The sequence below is a fragment of the Epargyreus clarus genome, unplaced genomic scaffold (genome assembly GCF_041222505.1).
Source record: "Epargyreus clarus isolate Ecla_fem2 unplaced genomic scaffold, WU_Ecla_fem_2.2 ptg000011l, whole genome shotgun sequence".
In the NCBI taxonomy this organism is placed as follows: Eukaryota; Metazoa; Arthropoda; class Insecta; order Lepidoptera; family Hesperiidae; genus Epargyreus; species Epargyreus clarus.
Window position 1 is genome coordinate 4,020,164 of NW_027332219.1, and position 21,949 is coordinate 4,042,112.

The 21,949-nt window shown below is 35.0% G+C and overlaps 3 protein-coding genes and 1 long non-coding RNA gene across 5 annotated transcripts; 3 read left to right on the forward strand and 1 right to left on the reverse strand.

Annotated features, from left to right (window-relative positions):
- The first annotated feature begins 344 nt into the window (after positions 1-344).
- On the forward strand, positions 345-12,933 carry LOC140745848 (uncharacterized). The gene is made up of 5 exons (XM_073077774.1): positions 345-598; positions 694-774; positions 1,132-1,263; positions 1,546-1,597; positions 12,887-12,933. Exons 1-5 carry the CDS (start codon positions 554-556, stop codon positions 12,916-12,918), a joined length of 342 nt encoding a protein of 113 aa, XP_072933875.1. The 5' UTR covers positions 345-553; the 3' UTR covers positions 12,919-12,933.
- LOC140745844 (uncharacterized) lies at positions 2,049-3,054 on the forward strand. Its single transcript, XR_012102705.1, has 3 exons — positions 2,049-2,161; positions 2,365-2,442; positions 2,944-3,054. It is a non-coding gene; the product is annotated as an uncharacterized LOC140745844 (long non-coding RNA).
- On the reverse strand, positions 4,257-8,468 carry LOC140745845 (zinc finger matrin-type protein 5). Of its 2 annotated transcripts, none has more exons than XM_073077769.1 (4): positions 8,126-8,468; positions 6,666-6,800; positions 5,833-6,149; positions 4,257-4,396 (listed from the first exon to the last, which is right to left on the reverse strand). In XM_073077769.1, the coding sequence occupies exons 1-3, from the start codon at positions 8,250-8,252 to the stop codon at positions 5,899-5,901; spliced, it is 513 nt and encodes a 170-aa protein (XP_072933870.1). In that variant the 5' UTR covers positions 8,253-8,468; the 3' UTR covers positions 4,257-4,396; positions 5,833-5,898. The 2 variants fall into 2 exon arrangements, with proteins under 2 accessions (XP_072933870.1, XP_072933872.1); XM_073077771.1 differs by having other exon boundaries at positions 4,259-4,396; positions 5,848-6,149.
- On the forward strand, positions 12,887-20,874 carry LOC140745846 (proton-coupled amino acid transporter-like protein pathetic). The gene is made up of 10 exons (XM_073077772.1): positions 12,887-12,996; positions 13,595-13,710; positions 14,406-14,550; positions 14,811-14,941; positions 15,784-15,914; positions 16,383-16,499; positions 17,105-17,302; positions 17,989-18,094; positions 18,483-18,699; positions 20,517-20,874. The coding sequence occupies exons 1-10, from the start codon at positions 12,994-12,996 to the stop codon at positions 20,751-20,753; spliced, it is 1,401 nt and encodes a 466-aa protein (XP_072933873.1). The 5' UTR covers positions 12,887-12,993; the 3' UTR covers positions 20,754-20,874.
- The last annotated feature ends 1,075 nt before the right edge of the window (positions 20,875-21,949 follow it).

The window sequence follows — 21,949 nt, forward strand, 5'->3', positions numbered from 1 at the left end:
CGCACTTGTCTAGAGCGCCTTATTATTTTTTTTTACGAGGGGGAAACCTTCAAAAGGTACCCTGTTCCCTTGGGAGCGGCACAGGGTTATGTGGGACTCTTACCGCACTAAAACCCCCCCGGTGGCCGTCCTCGGCGCTGCGTAGAGGACTCCGGGATCTCCAGAGGAACGCAACCGGAGTCCTCTTATAGGTTTTTTTTTGGTACTCGTGTTCAAACGACGACAACCCACACAAAGAAATTTACTTCCAATTCATATTTATTACGTATGCCGTGCTGACCTATAATTGTGGGGACACGACCGTTTATTCTCTACTTGTTATCTTTGTGAATTGTTATTGTGTTTTCTACGTTGGTGAGCCTTAATTAAATAAATAAATATTACATACGTACATAAGATAAATCTCATGTCACTATGTTCGTATATGCGAAACTCCTAAACCGCTCAACCGATTTCAATGAACTTTTGTACGTAGGGTTGGTTCCAGCTAGAAAGTTGGAATCCACAGGATTATTTTGGAAGCCGTCAGATGCATAGGTAATTAGGCAACATAATGTTTGCCTGGGTTCACTACTCAGTCAGTAACTGGATACTAATAGTAAGTAGGTAGATACTTATGATGTTGTGTACTTACTTATCGCGGACTTTTAATTTATTTGCTAGTGCTTACCTTAACAAATCCTATCATTTTAGCAAGCTGATGAAGAAGACACTAAGCTAAAAGATGGTCCATTCGTAATGAATAAGGAAGACGCTGCCAAGTATAAAAAAGAGGTAGGATTATGTACTTTCAAATAGAACTAAAAACAAACAGAAACGACACGGAATTACTAACTAAATGGACTCGTAACAGTAGAAACATTACAGGGCAAGAACGTATAGAATTGCACGCTATTTCACTTTGAAATCGTGAAAATAAAGATAGACTAATAATACATCGTCATCGCTTAATATCAGGTTATTATTTCCTTATATATGTATGTAGGTATAGTTATCGAGTATACTTAAATATTTTCAAAACATTACAAGCTTATAATTTTGGTATATCATTTACTGGGCAAAAGTTACGTTACAGTCAATATAGCCACAGTGCTGCCATCTACTTTACAACTATATTTTTTTGCAAATTAGACTGAACAATACGAAGCTGAAAAGAAGGCGGGGGATGCAGCTGATTTGTTCGCAACAAACCAACACCACAGCTACCCCGATAAGTACCAGGATTTGGGCAGAAGATTTGTTTTTCAATACCCTTACAAAGAGGTAGGTCCTTAGGAAGTTAGTATTATTCTTCGTATTTTTAAAACTGCAAAATTTGTGATTGCTTTTGATTTTGCGGGCATTTATTTATATTTATTTGTTATTAGAATTAGGAATTAATGGAAAGCCCTCCTTTAATGCTTCGTTGCTGAATAATTATAACAAATGTTTTTTTTTTTTATAAATGTTATCAAAGCTTTTACTGTGCATTTGTTGTGTGTAAATAAATAATGTTGGGTTTAAATCCGTGAAGCTACAAATGATTCATAGATTTTATTATTTTAGAAAAGTCATTTGAATGAGCACGAGGAAGCTGAAGCTAAGCTGGATAACACGGTTATGGTAAGATAATTAAATTTATTAACCTATTTCTTTTGAAAGAAGTTTTTTAAAACACTCAGCTAGCGACCCAGGGAAGAACGGCGGTAGGCTCATAAAAGCATGTGTTATAATAGCATGTTAGACTACGTTTCCATTTCATATGCTAGACAATGCGCTGAATTTCAGTTTGAACACTCTATAAGAGTTTATTTCGTTTCTGTTAACAGAATTTTAGAGAAGAGATGTTAGCAAACAATCGTCTAAAACCGGTAAAGGTAGGAAATACTTTTCGTCTAATATAATCAATTATAAATCAAGCTTAAACAAATACAGTTTTTTTACATCATGCATAACGCAATCTATTAACAAGTTTAAGAAATTCTTCTACTGTAAAATAATAGCTTAAATAATAAATTACTTAATAAAACATGACTATAACTTAATTTTAATACCGTTTTTTGTCTGCTAGGCTCCACCCGAACTGGTTTTAGCGGTCGCTAAGCAAGCCGCTTTACTGGAAGCTTCGAAGCCTATCAATCCATCTGAGTATCTTATTCAAAAAGATATCCTTAGATCTGGGGTAAGGTTTAAATTGCTACTATTAAATTTTTAGTCAACAAGAAAAAAGTCATTTGTGTGATTTCAAAATATTTTTATTGTTACATAAAAAACGGACTTATTTGCTTTTACTAACTATATATACGACCTCATAATAGATAATTATTATGTACTGTATATGCCTTTTAAAGTATCTGAACTACTTTATCTATTGTAAATTTTCAGAACTACTGGGATAGTGTTTGGCGGGAGGATGTGGATCCAAAATCAATACTAAGGTCCCAAAGTGACAATAGCATAATAGTAAGTTATTTAAGTAGCATTTTTGTAAGCATTTGAGCTATCTAAAGCCTAGAATAGTATTTTTTGTCTGTTAGACTTTGCCAGTTCTTAGGTACAACTCCAATCCTATCTGAGATCGAATACAGATTTGTACATGGACATCCGTAGAGGCCTCCTTATTTTTTTTTCTTTTTTATAAAAATATAGGAGTAGCAGACGATCATGCAATCTACCTGATGGTAAGTGACTACTGCCGCCCTCGAACATCTGTAATCAACCCCAGATAGGATTAGATATTCCTACGTGAGCTCGTCGGCCACAGATGCGCTGCTACCCCTGAGGACTAAGCTGGAACGCCTCGGATAAGTATGTCTCCCTTACCACACTCTTCAAATAAGAACACAACAGCGCTTAACACTGCTGGAGGTAGAAATAGGTGTAGCGGTAGTACCTCCGGAATCTAACCATAAAGGGTTTTACCGCCTAAATAGGGCTACTTTCATATTATTGTTTTCTTTTTAGCGATCCGTAAATGTGAAGATTATGCCGGGATCAAAGCTCTATCAATTAGTATCAGTTCTGAAGAAGATATCTCCAAGACTCGTTTATGTTATTAATAAAGATTGAAATCCTTACATTTGTTTTATTTCAAGACTATATACATAAGTCTGAGGTTCAGATCCCAGGCATGCATCTAATTAATATTGTGTATTATAAATTAACTATGTACTATAATGTTATAGGAAAACATGAAAGGGCACTTAAAACCAGTTCTTTAAAAAAAATCAGAATTTGAAATCTGTGACCAGCAGAAACCAGGGTTGAAGACAAACGAAGGCTCGTATATTCACACAAGGCATTCCGGTTTAGTCCTTAACAGTTGCTTCGAATAAGAGTCCAGACATAGGGGAGAAAAAATAAAAAAAATATAGTGATATACAATTCGACCACGTATTCAAGTGGTGTTAGGTTAGGTTAGATACATACATACATAATAGAAATTTCATTTTCAATTCAATATTGTGCATGTATTACAGTAAATATCAATCAATTTAATGGTAAATAATCATCATAGGGATGCCTCTATACCATGTAGTCTTAAGTCTACGTTATTACATATTGCTAGATTGATAGGACTTTAGTTTGGATTCTAAATTCTTTTCATTCCGATACTAGACCTACGCAGCCTAGTACAGTCCGCGACAAACTGCTAGTCCGCTCTGAAGTTGTTGCGAGCACGATTCATTTCTATATTCAGAGCGGACTAGCAGTTTTACGCGGACTATATTATACTACTACTATAATAGTCAGTACTGTATGACTAAATTAAACAATATGGTTTATATTTACAATTCTAACAACTTTTATTATAGTTCTGTTAAAAAGAAATATTTTAATCCACCCCATCATTATATGGATCTTTCAATACATTGATGACCAAATTATTAGTTTTAGGATCCCACAAAGTGTCTTGCTCTTTTCTCTTACGTTTTAACTTCTCAAAAATAGCTAAGATCCTCCGTTTCATTCTCCAGTGATCAGGATCTTCTAAAAATTCGACCATTTCCCTCATTTTATCTTTCACTTCATGTTGGCGTTGTATCCTTTGCATTTCGTTGTAAAAGTAATTCGTGGAACTGTAGTGGTCTTTTAAAAAATCTATCAACTCTTCCATTTTCTTTTTATGTTGGTGTTTCAAGATTTTTCCAGTATTCGACTTCTCTATTCTGCTTAAGTCTACCCCACCTCTTAGTGCTGGCTTTGTTTCATATTCGAAATCCTTATTTTCATTATTTATTTCATTATCTTCCTCATAAACTTTTGAATTAACTTCACTATCTTCTTTAGGTTGTAGAACAATTATTGCCATGTTATCTGATAGATTATCAATATTTTTCTGGTCAATATTCTTCAATAACTCTAGAAGATTAAGATTATCATATTCATTATCACAGTTCACACATATGTGTAATACCTGAAAATTAAATGTAATAATAAATAGATATGTGTACAGGTAATTATGTAACATTGCAGTATCTATTTGGTATTATAAAATACTCTTTTCCTTAATCATTTCTGCATAAGTTATTGAAACATAAAAGATTGAAGGTGGTAGAGCGCTATATGGGAGGACTCCGGCGGCACCACCACATATTTCTGCCTAATAATAGCATTGTTAAATGCTGCTGTGTTCTGGTTTGAAGGGTGTGGTAAAGGAGACATACTTTTCTGAGGCGTTCCAGCTTAGTCCTCAGGGGAAGCAGCACATCTGTGGCCGTTCTAATGTAGGAATCTAATCTTATCTGGGGTTGAGTACAGATGTCCATGTGTGGCAGTAGCCACTCACCATCAGATGGACTGCATGCTCGTCTGCTACTCCTATATTATAAAAAAATCGTTAAAATAATCAAACATGAAAACTTACAGCTAGCCATAATACCAGAACATAAAAATGCATTTTTATCAGCACAATTCATGTCTGACTATGCTTTAATCAGAAAGATTTATTACAAAACCATAAATGAAATTAATTGGAATATTTATTGTTTTGATAAAGGAATGATTAGAAATCTTTTTCCTCACTGAGGTAATGTTTTTTGAACGATGTATGTATGCATTTATGACACATTATTTGGCACAACCTACAGTTTATTTAAACATTAAACTAAACTAAAACTGATTTTGATTGACCGATTTTAACATATGGGGTGTAGTTAGATTTGTCTTAATTGTATAATCATTATTATTATTTATTTCATACCAGTAATGGTTATTTCTGTGTTCTCACATAGAACAAAAATCAAATTCAGAATATCAAAATCTATTAATTATAAGGTCCAACATTCTTTAGTGTTTCTTCACGGCTATATTATTAAATTCATATGCATTGATATGAAAATAATAAGATATCAGTGACTTGATGGGATAGTAACGCCTATCACTGAGGACTAAGTTGGAATGCATCAAATATGTCTCATCATCATCAACCCATTACTGTCCCACTGCTGGGCACGGGTCTCCTCTCAGAATGAGAAGGATTAGGCCATAGCCCACCGCGCTGGCCAAGTGCGTATTGGTAGACTTCACATACCTTTGAGATTTTTTTTTTATATAAATCTCTCAGGAATGCAGGTTTCCTCACGATGTTTTCCTTCACCGTTTTAGCAAGTGATAATTAATTTCTAATACGCACATAATTCAGAAAAATCATTGGTGCGTGCCTGGGATGAACCTCGGATCCCTCGATTGAGAGGACGAGTTTCTTAACCACTAGGCTATCACTGCCTTCATATATGTCTATATAACTTAAAAAAGCCATTGAGAACATTACTGTCTATTATTAAAAAAAAAATAGTACCAAACAGATTAAACAGATACATAAATACAACCTTCACATCGTCAATTACATACCTAAGATAAACCTACCATTTACTCGCAATAAAATATTCCACATTTGATATATTTTTTAAACCTTAATTAACCCCATTCCGTAATTTCTGCATTAACAAAATCTTCAATCTTCATTCTCTTTATGCTCGGTGGTAAGTGACCAAAGGTGTCAAAGACAGGGTTATATACCCACGGAAGGACATGAGTGACACCATTTCTGTCATAGAGTACTGTGTTTTCATTGTCAGATAGTTTTGACTTTTGATCCTGTAGTTTATGGAAGAGATCCTCAAAGGATGGTTGATTGGTATCAGATCCAATATTTTTCCTTGCCGCAACTGGAATTTAAAAGGAAGGTATTTTAATACTTAACTTTCAGATACAACCCTTAATAATAAATGTAAGGGCATAAAGCAGATTATAATAATATGCATGTAAAAGTGTTCAGAATTAGAACCCATTTATAGTTTAAATGAATTAAGCTTCACTGACTTCTGGAAATCATTATTTTTAACAAGTATATAAATCTAAATTACTATCATGCAAAAATGAACTAAAATGTTGTAAACATTCAACAACTTGTAATAAAATATATAGAAAATAATCTTGAGATTAGAAAAAATCTAATGGCATCACATATCTCAAAAATATCAATGCTTTTAGGGTTCAGAATGAATCTAAGATTAAAGACCAACCTAGCATTGCAACTGCCAACCTCAGGTAGGACAGTAATCTCACCTGGGGTTGATTATAGATATCCATGGGCAGCAGTAACTTACTGTTAGATGGACTGTATGCTCGTTTAAAACTTCTATATTATAGAAAAGAATATAATAATTAATGAAACTTCTTACCAATTCTTCTTAATTCTTCTATTTCTTCTCTAGTGTAGTGAGAAAATCTGCATACACCTCCAAATGGACAGTTACCAGAGGCAAATCTATTGCATTGTGTCTTTTTAGATTCTTCCTTGAGGATAACCTCTGGATCTGTTTAAAAAGATAGGTAATTTCTTAACAAAAACTTTATTTTATGTTGTTTTATATAATCTTAATCATCATCATCATCATCAACCCATTACTGTCCCACTGCTGGGCACGGGTATCTTCTCAGAATGAGAAGAATTAGGCCATAGTCCACCACACTGGTCAAGTGCAAATTTGTAGACTTTGAGTTTTTTTTTATAAATCTCTCAAGTATGCAGGTTTCTTCACAATGTTTTCCTTTACAATTTAAGCAAGTGGCAATTAATTTTTAATACACACATAACTTTGACAAATCAGAGGTGCATGCCTGGTATTTGAACCTTGGACCCCTCAATCGAGGAGCCGAGTTTTTTAATCACTAGGCTATTACTGCTTACTTACCTAATGTAGACAGCATACAATAATGGGAGGAAAGGTAAGAGGAAACTAATGTAAGTGGTAGAACCTTTTATGATGGTAAGTTGACACTGCCATCAATGATAATCTATTGTCAACCTCAGAGAGGATCCGGCCATGCGGTTAGTCACAGGTGCATTGCCATTCCTGAGGACTTAATCGAAACACCTCATTTTTAATGTATGACCTTTACCACATCCAAATTAAAACACAACAGCGTTTAACACGCTGTTGTTATAAGGCAGCATAGATTAGTAAAGATTACTCACTCCTAACAAAAAAATGTACCTAGTTTTGAGAATTGAAATAGTTGCGTAAAAAAGTTTAGCCACGTCTCCGTGCTAAAATGTCCCTAAAATATTTTAAATAATTATTTATTTATTACGTAAATTACACAGTATTCGTTATTTGTTGGTAAATTTTCTCTAAAAATGTTTTTATTTCTCAATAAGCCGTTTGCGGCTTCATTCAATTTCAAGGCATCGAAGTATCTTTATTAATCTATGTAAGGCAGAAACGGGTGTGGTGGTGGTGTGTCTGGTTTCATAACACAAAGGGTTGTATAGTCCGCGCCAAACACGCTAGTCCGCTCTGAAGTTGTTGCGTACAACTACAAGCATATATTCCGTAGCAACATAAAGGCATACTAACGCAGCTATGTAGCCGTGGGCGACAGCGGACAGCGGACGGGTGCTTGGAGGGGTCCCGCGCTTTCTTCGTCCCGCTAATATCTACAATTTACTATTCGACGCGACTCGTTTCTATATTCAGAGTGGACTAGCAGTTTGGCGCGGATAATACCACTTTCAAGTTTGGGAAATAAACAAATTTTGATGATCAAATGGACGGTTTATAAGTGTATGAGAACAATATTTTGGTGATTTTTCAAAGTATTAAGAAATTTCGCTTTCATTCTCTTGAAAATCACTTACCTTTATATTGTTGGTAATATTCCTGAACTATTTTCTGATGACCTACGCCTTTGTTGTGGGTTTTTATTACAGAAGGAGTTGCAACCATGGTCTTATTGCAAAAGTCACAGTAATATCTCTTACCCATTGTTTAAAAAATATTTTTATTTTATAAGAGAAGTGTGGTTATTATTTAATTAATAAGTATACTACTTTATTAGTTAAATCAATTATACTCGTTTTTATAAAACGTAAAATTATAGACAATAGAATATATATAAAATAATACTTTTAATATTTAATGACTAATATTAAATTTGTTGATTGAAAAATATAGAATTAGAAATATACCGCTCGAATTTTATCCATATTGAAATTAAAACTGTCATGTCATGTCAAAACGACACTATTAAATGTCAACGTCAAGTCAACTGATTCATTGCAAAGATTATTAGCATTGTACAGCCGTGTATGCATCTTTTGTTTTCCTATTGGTTTTAATTTTACTGCATTTAGTTTGATGGTACGGTAATAGAATAATACCTTTTTTGTAATAACAAAATATCTTTAATAAAAAGCAGGAATCGAATTGAAATACGGTATATTTTTTATGGTTGTGGATAAAAAATAAAACATAAAAAGAATATATAAAAAGCTTTATTTATTTATTAGCTTTATATATTTAAGTTGTTATTTATACATAAATAAAATACATTTTAAGATATAGTACTGTAAATCTATAATTCAATCCGTATGAAATGTTTTATAGAAGCTTAGTTATTTTTAACATTTTAACTCATACATGTTACTATGGTATTTCTTATTATAAATAAAGTTTATTACAAGCTGTTCACGTCATAGGAATAAGGGCTATTGTTAATTGTATTAAGGAAATTTGGGTAGGTTGGCTTATTTATGTTCTGTAAATGATTTACTATTCTCGAAGGTCCTGTTGCATTGGCTAATGTATGATAGATTTTTCTAAAATTTTCCGAGGATAAATCGAAATTCAAATTTGTAGCAGGCGTTTTCAAAATGTTAGGTTCTTGGCTTTTAAATAGTTTCATGTTTGGGTAGCCACTAGCGAATTTTTCATGACTCAAGTTATCAAATGCTGGGAGAGGGGACAAATTTGGATCCATTATTCTTTGATACTGAGGGATTTGTTGAAGCCGATTTCTTTCATGATGTAAGTCCTTGGGTTGCTCATATTCTAAAGCCATTTTCCCTGGATTTTGTTGCAGTTGAGCTTGATTTCTTGATGGCTGACCTAAATTTGTAAAATATGTATTCTCTGAAGATGTTTTCAAGTCTATTGGCAACATTGGTGGTATTATTGGTCGCTTCTGATTATCATATGGATTGTTCATTAAAGTTGTTTTTGTTCCTGAAGCCGGAAATTGTTGATTGCGGTTTCTTGTATTGTACAATACATTTTCCATATTATATGTATTTTCATTGGCCGAGTTTACATTTGTTAATAAGCGATTTTGAGGAAATTGCTGATATGGATTTTTAAATCCATGTTCTATGTTCTTGTATTGATTTTTTACTGGAAACCTTCCCGCATCTAAATTATTTTGAGATTGATGATATTGTTCGCCTTGAGACATCTGCGGATTTTGTGCTCCCATTATATATTTTTTTATTTTTTCTTGATCCTGTTCCAGTTCTAAGTAAATTGGCACACCATATGGCTTATGCTGTTGCAAATGAAAAGCAGGAAAATCTAAATTAAGTTGAGATGCAGAATACAATTGTGGTTGATTTTGCTGATTGATTATCTGTTGACTTTCTACTCTTCTAATTTCTGGTGAGAATGAATTTAGGGATGTATGATCCATCATGGGCTGTGGAAACTTTAATCCATTATTTTGATTTAAAACATGGGCTCGATCGATTGGTTTGTTATTTCCAGAACCTGAAATATGAAAGGTAGCTGCTTAAAACATATATTTGCTATTAATCGATATTCATATCTTAAGAAGGATATTGAAAATATCACAGTCTACATTTGGAAAATTAAATAAATTATGATACTGATAAATATAACAGGACTGTTTAAAACTACTTATCTGAAAAGGAAAATAAGTACTAAAATAATTAAATTTATTTCTGTATAATAATATTTTTGCCCTCCCTGGAATATTGTTGAAATCGTTCAATTAGTAGCTTCCATCTGATATCCATAATATATGCACTTAGTAAAAAATGCTCATACTTAAGAACGAATAAGAGATATATTACTTGCATAATTGAAACAAATCAATGGACAAACCAAGGATATCTCATATGTTACAATCCATTAAAGAAATTTAAGTTTAAGTAAAGGCGTGTGCCAAACAATTGAACATACACACATGCATAAGTTTGAAAACATTAGTCTCTTTCTGGCGCAGTTCGGTAAAATAGTCTTGTTATTTTACAACATACATAATATATGTATGCATTCAGTAATTTTATATTATCCTTACTAATATTATAAATCCGAAAGTAACTCAGTGTGTCTGTCTGTCATGGTCATGGTCATGTCATGGTTTAGGCGTAAAGAAGAGACAACCCTTCTTTACGCCTAAACCACAGAATCGATTTTAATGAAATTTTGTACAAAGATAGTCTGAGACCCGAGAAAGGACATAGGATAGTTTTTATCCCGGAAATCCCACGGGAACTAGGGATGGCGATTGAAGATCGATTAATCGGAGAATCGAGATCTTTTGGACAAAACATCGATTATTTTAATCGATATTAGTAAGGACTGAATCGTGACTATGCATTTGATCAAGTGATGATCTTTAGCAAAGTTGAAGGTACGAATTTTCAGTTTTATGTTATATTTATTAACGCGGGCGAAGCCGCGGGTAAAAACTAGTACTTTATAATACACAAAAACTATAAGATAAGTAACAGAATTATCTACCGAACTCAGAGTTGCTGTAAGCATTTATGGTTGGATCAAGTGCCGTTTTATCTTCAGGAGCTACCACAGAAGGGTCTGATCTGGCCTTTTTATCTAAAAAGACTTCGGGTTTTGATATCATTCTTCTTGTTGTAACAATTTCATGTAAGCCTACTTCATCTACTTTTTTTTTAATATCCTCGACTTTCGACTCAGTCCTATCACTTTCATTAATGGTAGAAGTCATTCCATTATCACTATGTTTGCTTTCTGCACTTGCCTCTAAATGATGCTCTGCTTTTTTCTCTTTAATTTCAGGGACAGACTTAGATATTTCCGGAAATTCCTCTAACTGTTTTTCCATATTCTCGCCGGACTTCTCTATTTCTTTATTTAAAGGTTCTGCAGAAGTACTCTTTGGGCTTTCTAGTTCTTCTGGCTTTCGGTCATTAGGTTTTTCGTCATTAGCAGACTTTTGATTGAGTTCGGTTTCCGTTTCTTTCAAATGACTCAAGTCATCCAATTCTGCTCTCTCATCTATTAAATCTAAATTCGCGTTTGGTGATTTTGGTTCCATAACATTACTTTGGCTTACTTCCTCGTAAGCATTAACCTCTTCAGCTTTTTTTTCAGAAGACAATGCGTCTGTAGCAAGGAATTCACTTTTTTCCAAAATTTCACTTGCATCCTCACTTGCACTAGGTTCCTGTAATTTATATGTACACTTATATTAATATGTGCCTATAAATAAAATTACTGAAATTTCATCAAACAAAATCACAATTATACCTCGATGCATTTGGCTGCAAGATAATTAACTGAAATAAGAACAAAGAACAGAACTTTTCGTATTTTTATCATCATTTTATAATTTTTAAATCCGACTTATATCAGCTAAGTGCACACACCATACGAATCATATAATCGGTCTAACGCGATGTTTAAGGTATAAGGTTTATTATAGTTTTAGCGTGAAATCAATTTGCGAAATGAATTTTGATAGTCAGGCGTAAACATCTTGCACATGTGATAGGTAATCTAAAACGATTTTAATGCATTTAAAGATAGAGATCAAAATGTAGTGTATATCTACTGAAAGATATAGTACGCCATGAGACATAGTTTCTCTGACTTGCTTTTTAATTATGATTAATCTTCACGCCTTTTGTGGCGTGAAAGATGCTTTTGCATGTAACCATGATGATCAAACGATCGAATTCTATTAGTGCAACGAATTAAACAACCACATTAGTTACGACCATCACTCACATTGTATTTGCGTGGTTTAAAAATTGGATAAGTGTTCAGAGGATGCAAAATGGACAAGGTAAATTTACTGCATTCCAATATTTCCAACTTAATATTCATTAAGCTCATGTTATTTCAGAATATAATTATCATAAACAAATTTTTTGATCTTAAAAACCCAAATTTAAATCGTCTAAGCAGCTTATTTGATCTAGTAACAAGGGGATGGTATAAGCTCCTAAATGAAATATTTGTTAATTTTGGGTACATCATCTGAACTTCAACAATGATCCAATTTTTGGAGTCCATATACAATTCACGAGTTTAATTTTAATTTTATCAGATGTTCACTAAAGTAGGGAAAATTACATGAAGGCATTTCAAAGAGTCCTCTGGGGTCCATATCTATGGCCAAAATCATAAATCATTCATCTGAAATAATATTTGAGCCTGATTATCAACAGGTGAAGGTACGTTCGTTTGCTGCTGACTCAAAAATATGCATAAAAATCCTTAAAAAGATATCATCAATAAATACTTCCCTAAAGTTATCTTGTATGCTTCGAATTACTGGCAAGTAGTGATAGAAGAATATAGTTGACATTAATAAAATAAAGAACTTATACAAGAGACATTTTTGAATTTTCGAGACGACATTTTGTTTTAGAAGATTTCTATGGTGTTATTTTCTCCGTGTTAAAAATTTGGATTCAAAATAGAGTCGATTTCTAAATATTTTAATATGGTAATTATTATCTTGTTATTCTGTTTCTCCTGATGTTTTTCTCAACGATGATTCTTTGCTTGAAGCGCCAGATGCGTTATAATTTGATTTCCTATGTTATTAAATGTAGTCTTATTAAATTTTACCTTGCTTTATTAGTCGTCATCATAGCTTGCAGTGACATTTGTTTCATCTAGATACTGGATCATTACTTTATTCGAAGGTAGGAAAAACCTTTGTGGTTCAACTCCGACGGCACTATCGCCTCATCTATTTCTGCCTAATAATAGCAGTGTTAAGCGCCGCTGTGTTCCAGTTTGGAGGGTGTGGTAAGAATTATCCGAGGCGTTCCAACTTAGTCCTTTAGAATAACAAAACATCTATAGTCAACCTCAGGTAAATCTAATCTTGTCTGAGGCTGATTACAGGTGTTCATGGGCTGCAGTGGCCACTCACCATCAGGTGGATTGCATGCTCGACGTAACTTTGAAGTAACATTGATGTTGTAAAATAAAATATTTCCTATGACTCAAGATCTGTTCAGCTGTTTGATCATCAGCTCTAGTTGGAGTCGTCTTTTCTACTCTTTTTTCCTAATTTACGTTTTCTTTTGTCACAGTCCGGCCCAAAGCCAGTCCAAGGGGGTCGTGGCAATTTCCGTAATCTGGCACCAACTCAAGAAGAAGAAGATGCATTTGACTACGCCCGGTACCGAGATGTGCCTAAACCTAGCGGGTAAATGAATTTAGATTTTAAGATGTTAGTCTGAATGCTCATTAGCTCTTATCGTATAAGAAACCGGTAGCTTTTTGCGATTAACGCCCATTATTACAAATCAATCGATCCAATTTTTTCCCAACAAAGGTCGAAATTGAACAATTTCTAGTAGGCAAAAATTGACTCATTTTATTTGTTAGCCGTTAATAACGCAACTGCCAAAATAAAATTGGTTACACATTGCTCGGCAACGATTTAGTAACTTTAGCACATTTACACGCGCGTATTTACATACGGATCTTTAGATAATCGACTGTTAATAGATTTTTCGAACAAAGTCAGTGGCTCAAACAACATATTGAACGCCAAGCGGCAGCGGCTTAAGCAACTACTCCGTAGCTCAAGCGACTATATAGCCAAAGCCGCCAAGCTGGGCCAGCTTTAGTGGTCAAATCTGAGATATTTGTGATAGAACCCCTGATATTTCTACTTCGGTCAATGTCTGTAGCTATATAGGAAGTTACAGTCTTCAGCGGCAACAAGGGTCTATAGATAGAACTACAATTCATTCTGAGGTTGACTACAGGTCCCTATGCGCTGCAGTGGCCACTTTCCATCCGGTGGATTCCATTCTCGTTTGCTGCTATACAACACCTTGGGTTATTTATTTGACTAGGGCTAAGGATCCTGATAATATTGAATTTCCTATTCAGGATAGTTGGTTCAGTTGCGCATATGGTGAAAGGAGCACTTGGTGGAGGTATCTTGGGTGGCCACGTAGCCTATGCGAAGGGCGGTGTATACGTGGCGTTTCCTCTGCATTTCTGCTTCGGATTATATATGTATTATTGCCTTTATGTAAGTATAATTCTTCTTTCTAGGATATTAATTCACCAGTTTATTTCTATACAAGAATGTTTAAAACTTCTTTCACAATTTATCTCTTCTTTTGTCTCATTCTCTCTAATTTACTAACTAAATTACAAAATATATCTGTTATTTAACCTGAAGTTCTTTATATTGCTTCTTATCCATAATGAAACCAAACCATACACTTCGAAGTGATTGTACGTTGTTAATTTTGAATGTCTTTAATTTGAATTTTAATAATTATCTAGATATTGGTGACATCAGCGCAAAAGCTTTACAGAAGAACAAGAATTCCCAGTATGTCTTACCCAGACGTTGGTGAAGCTGCTATGGCCTGCTTTCCGAATCCAAAAGTTGCTAAATACTCAACAGTGTTCAGGTAATTTTTGATAATTTGCGTAGAGGCTGGTTTGCTGCATTCAGCCCTTTTTTACAATATATGAGTAGCACACGAGCATGCAGTGCATCTGATGGTAAGTGTCTACTGTCGCCCATGGACGTCTGTAATTAATCCCAAATAGGATCAGATATTCTTACCTGAGGTTAGCCACAGATGCGCCGCCACCCCTGAGAACTAAGCTGGAACGTCTCGGAAAAGTATGTCTCCCTTACCACACCCTTCAAACTAGAACACAGCAGCGTTGTGAACACTATTGTTAATAGGCAGAAATAAGCGTTGGTGCCGCCGGTGTCGATCCACAAAGGGTTCTACCACCTTCAAGCCTGTTCCCTCCTCCTTGCTTCGTTTTCCTCAATGCGGAGGGTCGTGGTCTCTATTTCTCACCTTTCTCTTGATAATCTCTCGCCATCTGCTTCTATTTTCAGCTATGTGTAGAGCATTGTATACAGTGGTGTCGAGATTTGTGCGGATTTAGTCAGACCAACGCATTGGACTACGCCTCAACTCTTCCAGTTACCAGAAGCTTTTCTAGGTTCCCGACTCTTCTGGCAATGTGGCCGAAAACTCAAAAATTCTACGGAGGCAGATGGTTGACAGTCTACATGTGATTTAAAGTTCTTGTAGGATAGAAGCGTTGGTTCTTTGAGCTATCCAGGATATTTGTAGCATTTTGCTCCAGCATCACATCTCGATGGCATAAATTTGCCTACGTTTGGTTTTTTTAAACGTCGCACGTTTCGGAGCCATAAAGGAAGATTGAGAATGCCTGTTTATAATGATGACATTATTCTTTATAATTTGCCTTTCATGCTTTTTTTCAGGTACATAATAGACATTATAATATGTATAGATTTGTTCGGTGCTTGTGCATGCTACCAGCTTATTATAGCGAAGTCCATAAAACAGCTTGTGGAAGACACTCAAAGAGTTCAAGTTGATGGTATAGGACCAGGTAAGTAATCCAAAGTTTTCACCAATACTTTTATACGATAGAATTATGAAAAGTGTATGCGGTATGTTCTGATCATACCAACTCATGGACTGCTGCTAGGTAGAAACCTCAAATAGAATATCAGATGACTGCCACCACTTTGGGATAAGGTCCGTTATTAACAATAATAAATATATCCAATGTATTGCCTACCAAATATATAAATTTGAAAATTTCTATTGTCTTGTTTTGTTTTTTTGGTAGGCAAAACACTTATTATTTTGCTACCTACTTCATTTGCCTTAACATACTTTAGTAAAAAGAGCAATTTCAGTTTATCAAAATGTTTGTTCGATCTCAGGTACGATTTCAGTTTTATTAGGCCATAAAGTAGTAAAGATACCGTGATAAAACCTAGTGAACTTATATTATCGTTTCTTGCGTCTATCAATATTCTCTCCTTCAATCTTAACCGTTTAACTTTTTCAGGATACCCTGAACTAAGAGTGTACTTGGCTCTTATGATCCTCCCTGTAGTGTTGATATGTTTGATCACCCATTTGAAGTGGCTGGCGCCTTTCTCCGTGGTGGCGAACATTGTCATATGTAAGATGTTGTATTTTATTTTTATTATCATCTAAGGCATTTTAATATGATTGTACTTAAGACTAGTTAAAACGCAACTTTTATTAACTAATGTATTGAAACAAATATAAGGTTTTATCTCGACCCAGAGCTACTTATGATGAATCAAACAATTCCAAACACGAAGATGATATTTTGTTTGGTAATATATCGCAATATATAATTCAATTGTCATTGGACGTATGTATTTCTTTTTACTCAATATTTCTAATGGAATTAACTAGGTAAACATTGGTAGGTTGTTAGGTAAAAATTGTGATTGAAACTTAGTTCCTCAGTCGGGAGATCCGAGATTCAAAACCAAAACCTCTGATTTTTCAAATTTATACGCGTATTAGAAAATAATTATCATCTGCCATAACGGCGAAGGAAAACATTTTGTAGAAACCTACACGTTTGCCAGTTCCTTACAAAAAAGGTGTGAGAAGTCTAGAAATTTCACCAGCGCAATACTTTACCAGCTCAGAGAACTATGATCTAACCCTTTTCGCTCTGAGAGGTAACAAATTTTGCAAGATTTGAGTACACTAACATCAGCGATCCATATGTTATCGTCCTCATTTCAGTGTTTTGCATCATTCTAACCGTGTACTACTGCATGGAGAAGAACCCTACGTTCTCCGGTATGGACCATGTGAATGGTCTGTACAATTTCTTTGAATACTGCGGCATGTCGGTATTCAGTATGTCATGCTCAGGTGTGGTGATTCCAATTGAGAACAATATGAAGGATCCTCGTAAATACCCTCTTGTTCTTACTATCGGTGAGTTCTATATAATGCTTTTTTGGATTTTTTTTGTTTTTTTTTTTTTATCACAGTTTAATACTCAGTGGGTTTAATCGACTCTTGAAGGTCTATAAGTAAGAATTGGGGGTCGGTAAGATATGAATGTCGCATGCTGTCAGTTTAACACCGAGATGTCCGAGGCGGTATTAGTGCAGTAAAAAGTCCACAACATGGTTTTTAATCCGAAGTAACGCCGTAGTTTTCCTATTTCTATCTGATAACAGCAGTGTTAGGCGCTGCCGTGTTCCGTTTTGAAGGGTGTGGTAAGGGAGACAGACTTTTCCGATGCGTTCCAACTTAGTCCTCAGGAGTAGCGGCGCATCTGTGGCCGACCTCAGGTAGGAATACCTTATCCTATCTGGGCTTGATTACAAATGTCCATGGGCGGCAGTAGCCACTTACCATCAGGTGGACTGCATGCTCGTCTGCTACTCCTATATTATAAAAAAAAAAGTTTTGTTGAATGCCCTGTGGTAGCGTTGAAAGTACCACCACGTCACCAAAAGCGGTCATTCACCAAAAGTGTCAAAAAGGGAGTCTTCTGATTGGTCTTCTAACGAGTTTGGAGACTTCTGATTTAGGTCTTCTATCAAGAGATTACTAGTTCTTACTTATCAAAACGTACATACTTAACATAATAATTATATTCTCTATTATTTCAGGAATGGGGCTCATTATCCTGTGCACATTTTCTGTCTCATTCTTCGGATATGCTGCATTCTTGAAGGACAGTGAATCACCCATCACTGTTAACTTTCCTATGGGTCTGTAAGTATCTTACTACAGTATCTTACTACATAACAGTACTAAAGTAGTATCCTACTCGCATGCGTGCCATTTTTGAAGGTAATAGAATCCTCTTTGGTTAGTCTCCGGCGGCATCATCGTCACACATTTCTGCCTAATAACAGCAGTGTTAAGCGCTGTTTTATTTTGGTTTGAATATTATTGTAAGAGAGACATAATTTTCCGAAGCAATTCCAGTTTCGTCCTCCGATGACATGTGTGGCCGATCTCAAGTAGGAATTGTGACTGGGGTTGATTACAGATGTCCATGGGCGGCAGTAGACAATTACCACAAGGTGGACTATGTTCGCTTGCTACTGCTGCTGTAGAATATAAATAACACGAATTGCATATAATTTGATATTTTCAGCTTGCCAAAGCTATTGAAGGGAGGCATAGCTGTAATGATTTATGTCACCCATGCCCTCAACTTCTGGGTACCTTTCAATCTGATGTTCTACTACATGAAGTCGTGCCACAATCAGAACAAACTACTCATGTGGGAACTGATCTACCGAGCAATGTTCGTCGTCTTAATCGGAATTGTGGCTATTATCTTTCCTAATATAAATGCTTTGATGGGATTTGTAAGTTTCACTTTTATTTTAATTTGTAGGAAAATATCCTGTTGTAGTAGAAAGCTTCGTAGTTTGACTCGGAGACACGACCGCTATCTATTTCTGTTTAATAAAAGCAGTTAAGCACTGGTGTGTTTCGCTTGCAGTCTACCAGATAAGTGGCTACCGCTCATAGATATGTGACCAAATCCATATAGATTAAGGCTCATTTTAGGCTGATCACAGGTTGTTGCTATTCCTAAAGACTAAGATGGATAATATTTGAGTCAGTTGGCGTTGATCTTTGCATCGACAGCAGAACTGCTACACTTCTAGTGTTGTTGTGGCCGTGTTACCACTACGTTCGAACACTGGCTCTACCATCGTTCGATATAGTTGGGGAGCTCAAGAGGGGATTTCGGAAGTATTTGGAGTGCATCAGACTAAGATATGGAAGATACCTTTCACCCTGTAGAGTATTCTAAACCATAAATGAACTTTCTATGTCGGGGGGTTTGCACAGTCAAAAAATCGATCACTGGACATGCTCGAGCGCGGTCAATTTTCTTTTTAATATAAAGGAAATAATGCTAGAAAACGGGGAACAGCATAATCTGCTGATTACCACACGTCGAAGTAGTGAAAAAAATAGTCATTTTGAAAAAAAAAACCACCCTGATTTATTATGCTATCTGATAGTGTCACTTATTAGCATGAATCGCTGGGAAATAATGATGTACCACAAAGTAAAGGAAAAGGCTAATTTTTAGGCGAATGATGATGAAATGAAGAATAATATTCTTCATACATTCTCATACTTACTATTTTTTTTTCAAATCGTCAGAATAAGAAAGCACCCAGGTAAATCGAAAAATCCTTACTAATATTATAAATCCGAAAGTAACTCTGTCTGTCTGTCTGTCTGTCTGTCTGGTTGTCTTTTCTTCACGCCTAAACCACTGAACCGATTTTAATGAAATTTTGTACAGAGATAGTCTGAGACCCGAGAACGGACATAGGATAGTTTTTATCCCGGAAATCCCACGGGAACTAGGGATGGCGATCTAAGATCGATTAATCGGAGAATCGATCTTTTGGACCAAAAAATCGATTATTTTCATCGATATCCTTACTAATCCTTACTAATATAATAAATGCGAAAGTAACTCTGTCTGTCTGTATGTCTCTTCTTCACGCCTAAACCACTGAACCGATTTTCATGAAATTCTGTATAAAGATAGTCTGAGACCCTAGAATGGACATAGGATAGTTTTTATCCCAGAAATCCCACGGGAACTAGGGATAGCGATCTTAGATCTATTAATCAGAGAATAGATCTTTTGAACCAAAAAATCGATTATTGCAATCGATCTCCAGTAATGGATCGATTCAGTGAATCGATCTTTCAACCCAGAAGATCGAAATACGATTTTTTCATAATTTACCTACAGTTACTTTACTTATCCATTAGTTGATTATCTATCTATTTAGGTATATAAAAATGAATATTTGTCTACATACATTTTATAGAATCGGAAACTATGCATTTGATCAAGTGATGATCTTTTGCAAAGTTGTTGTCCAAGAGCCCACGAGGGTTTGGGAGTTGGTAAGACCAATTTTCGACACATGGCACCACTGTCATTCCAATGAAGGTACGAATTTTCTGTTTTATGTATGTCATATTATCTTTAAAATGCGGGCGAAGCCGCGGGCACCACTAGTATCATATAACCTTTTCTTCATTCTAACGTCTAATCTACACAAACGTATAGGTCCCAATGACGCTCGAGTTTTATATTTAGCATCATGGGCTCCCCTACTAATATTGATTTTTTCTATTGCAGCTTGGTGCTTTCTGCCTCTCAAACATGGCGTTCATCTGGCCCAACATGATTTACCTGATGACTATTTGGCAACGACCGGGCCTTGGCAAATACAACTGGCGGCTGTGGAAGTCTGTATTTTGTATAAGTATTGGAATTTTCTTGCTCATTTGCGGTTCAGTCGTGAACATGAACGAATTGTTGAAAGTGTTAATGAAGGAAGATGTAAATAAACTAATGGGGGCACTTCATCATTAATTTATTAAATGCTTATCGTTTGATGTTAATCGTAGCGGACATGGAACTCTTATACTTCAAATTGAATAGATTTCATTTCTTAAATCTTTATGCATTCAGACATTTGATTTGGTAATTTCGATTTTTTTTTGATACCATCATTTTGTAAAGTCCTTTCATCAATTGTTATCAGTTATCTAAATGATGTATTTGTGGGAGACAATGCAATACCCCTAGTGTCTCTATTAATTATTCTACATCTCTCTGCAATTGAATACTACACGCTATTTCATCATTAAAATTAAATGTGCTTCTATGACTGAAATTTGTATTTAGACCACACGAGAGTACAGATGCATTCAGAATAAACATTTATATATCTTTTTCCTTGTCGTAAAACACAATCGTTCGCTACGATTTTCGCAAACTAAAGTAAACATTGCTAAAGCTTGACGTTGATGCAATTTAAATTATTAGCGTTACGAACAAAATACATGTCACTAGATTTTTTGTACCGTCTTTAAATACTACATCTATATTGTTTTTTTAATCGTCACATGTTGTGGTTATTAGTGAGAACAATTGCTCTATGTCAATTTTCCAGATTCATCTTTATCGTCTCGACATTTTTGGAATTGCTTTAAATTATCATTTTGTATGATTCTATTTTGGTATTTAATATTGGCTTTTTATATTTATAATTGGCGTTAATACATTATTTACTTTTATCTTTTGTATTATTTCTAAAATCCCGACTATATTAGCACACCTTTGAAATAAGTTAATATTGCAATTGTGGATCACAACAGAAATATTTTAACCGTACAACGCAAAGCATAAGAAATCGCATTTTAATTGGTCACAAACGCATGCGTGCTTCCAAATACCTTCCTGAAAATCTTTAGGGCCTCTTTCTTGTCACATATCCGCATGCATATCACTCTCAGGCCCGTGCCAGACGTAAACAAATATTTGAACAAAGACTGCTCACACATTTGAATATTTATTTATTTACATTTCTTAACCTGTCACTCATGTCATGGTTTTCTATCAACTGGACTTTGCGCATGTGTAGCAGGCTCCGCACATATTTGAAGTTTGAACGCATTGATGTACAAATATTTCAAGCAAGCTTTGAACAAGTATAAATATGACCGTGCTTCACTGTGTTCGAACATGTGTTCAAATATGTGTACACATGTTTGTGCTATGTCCGG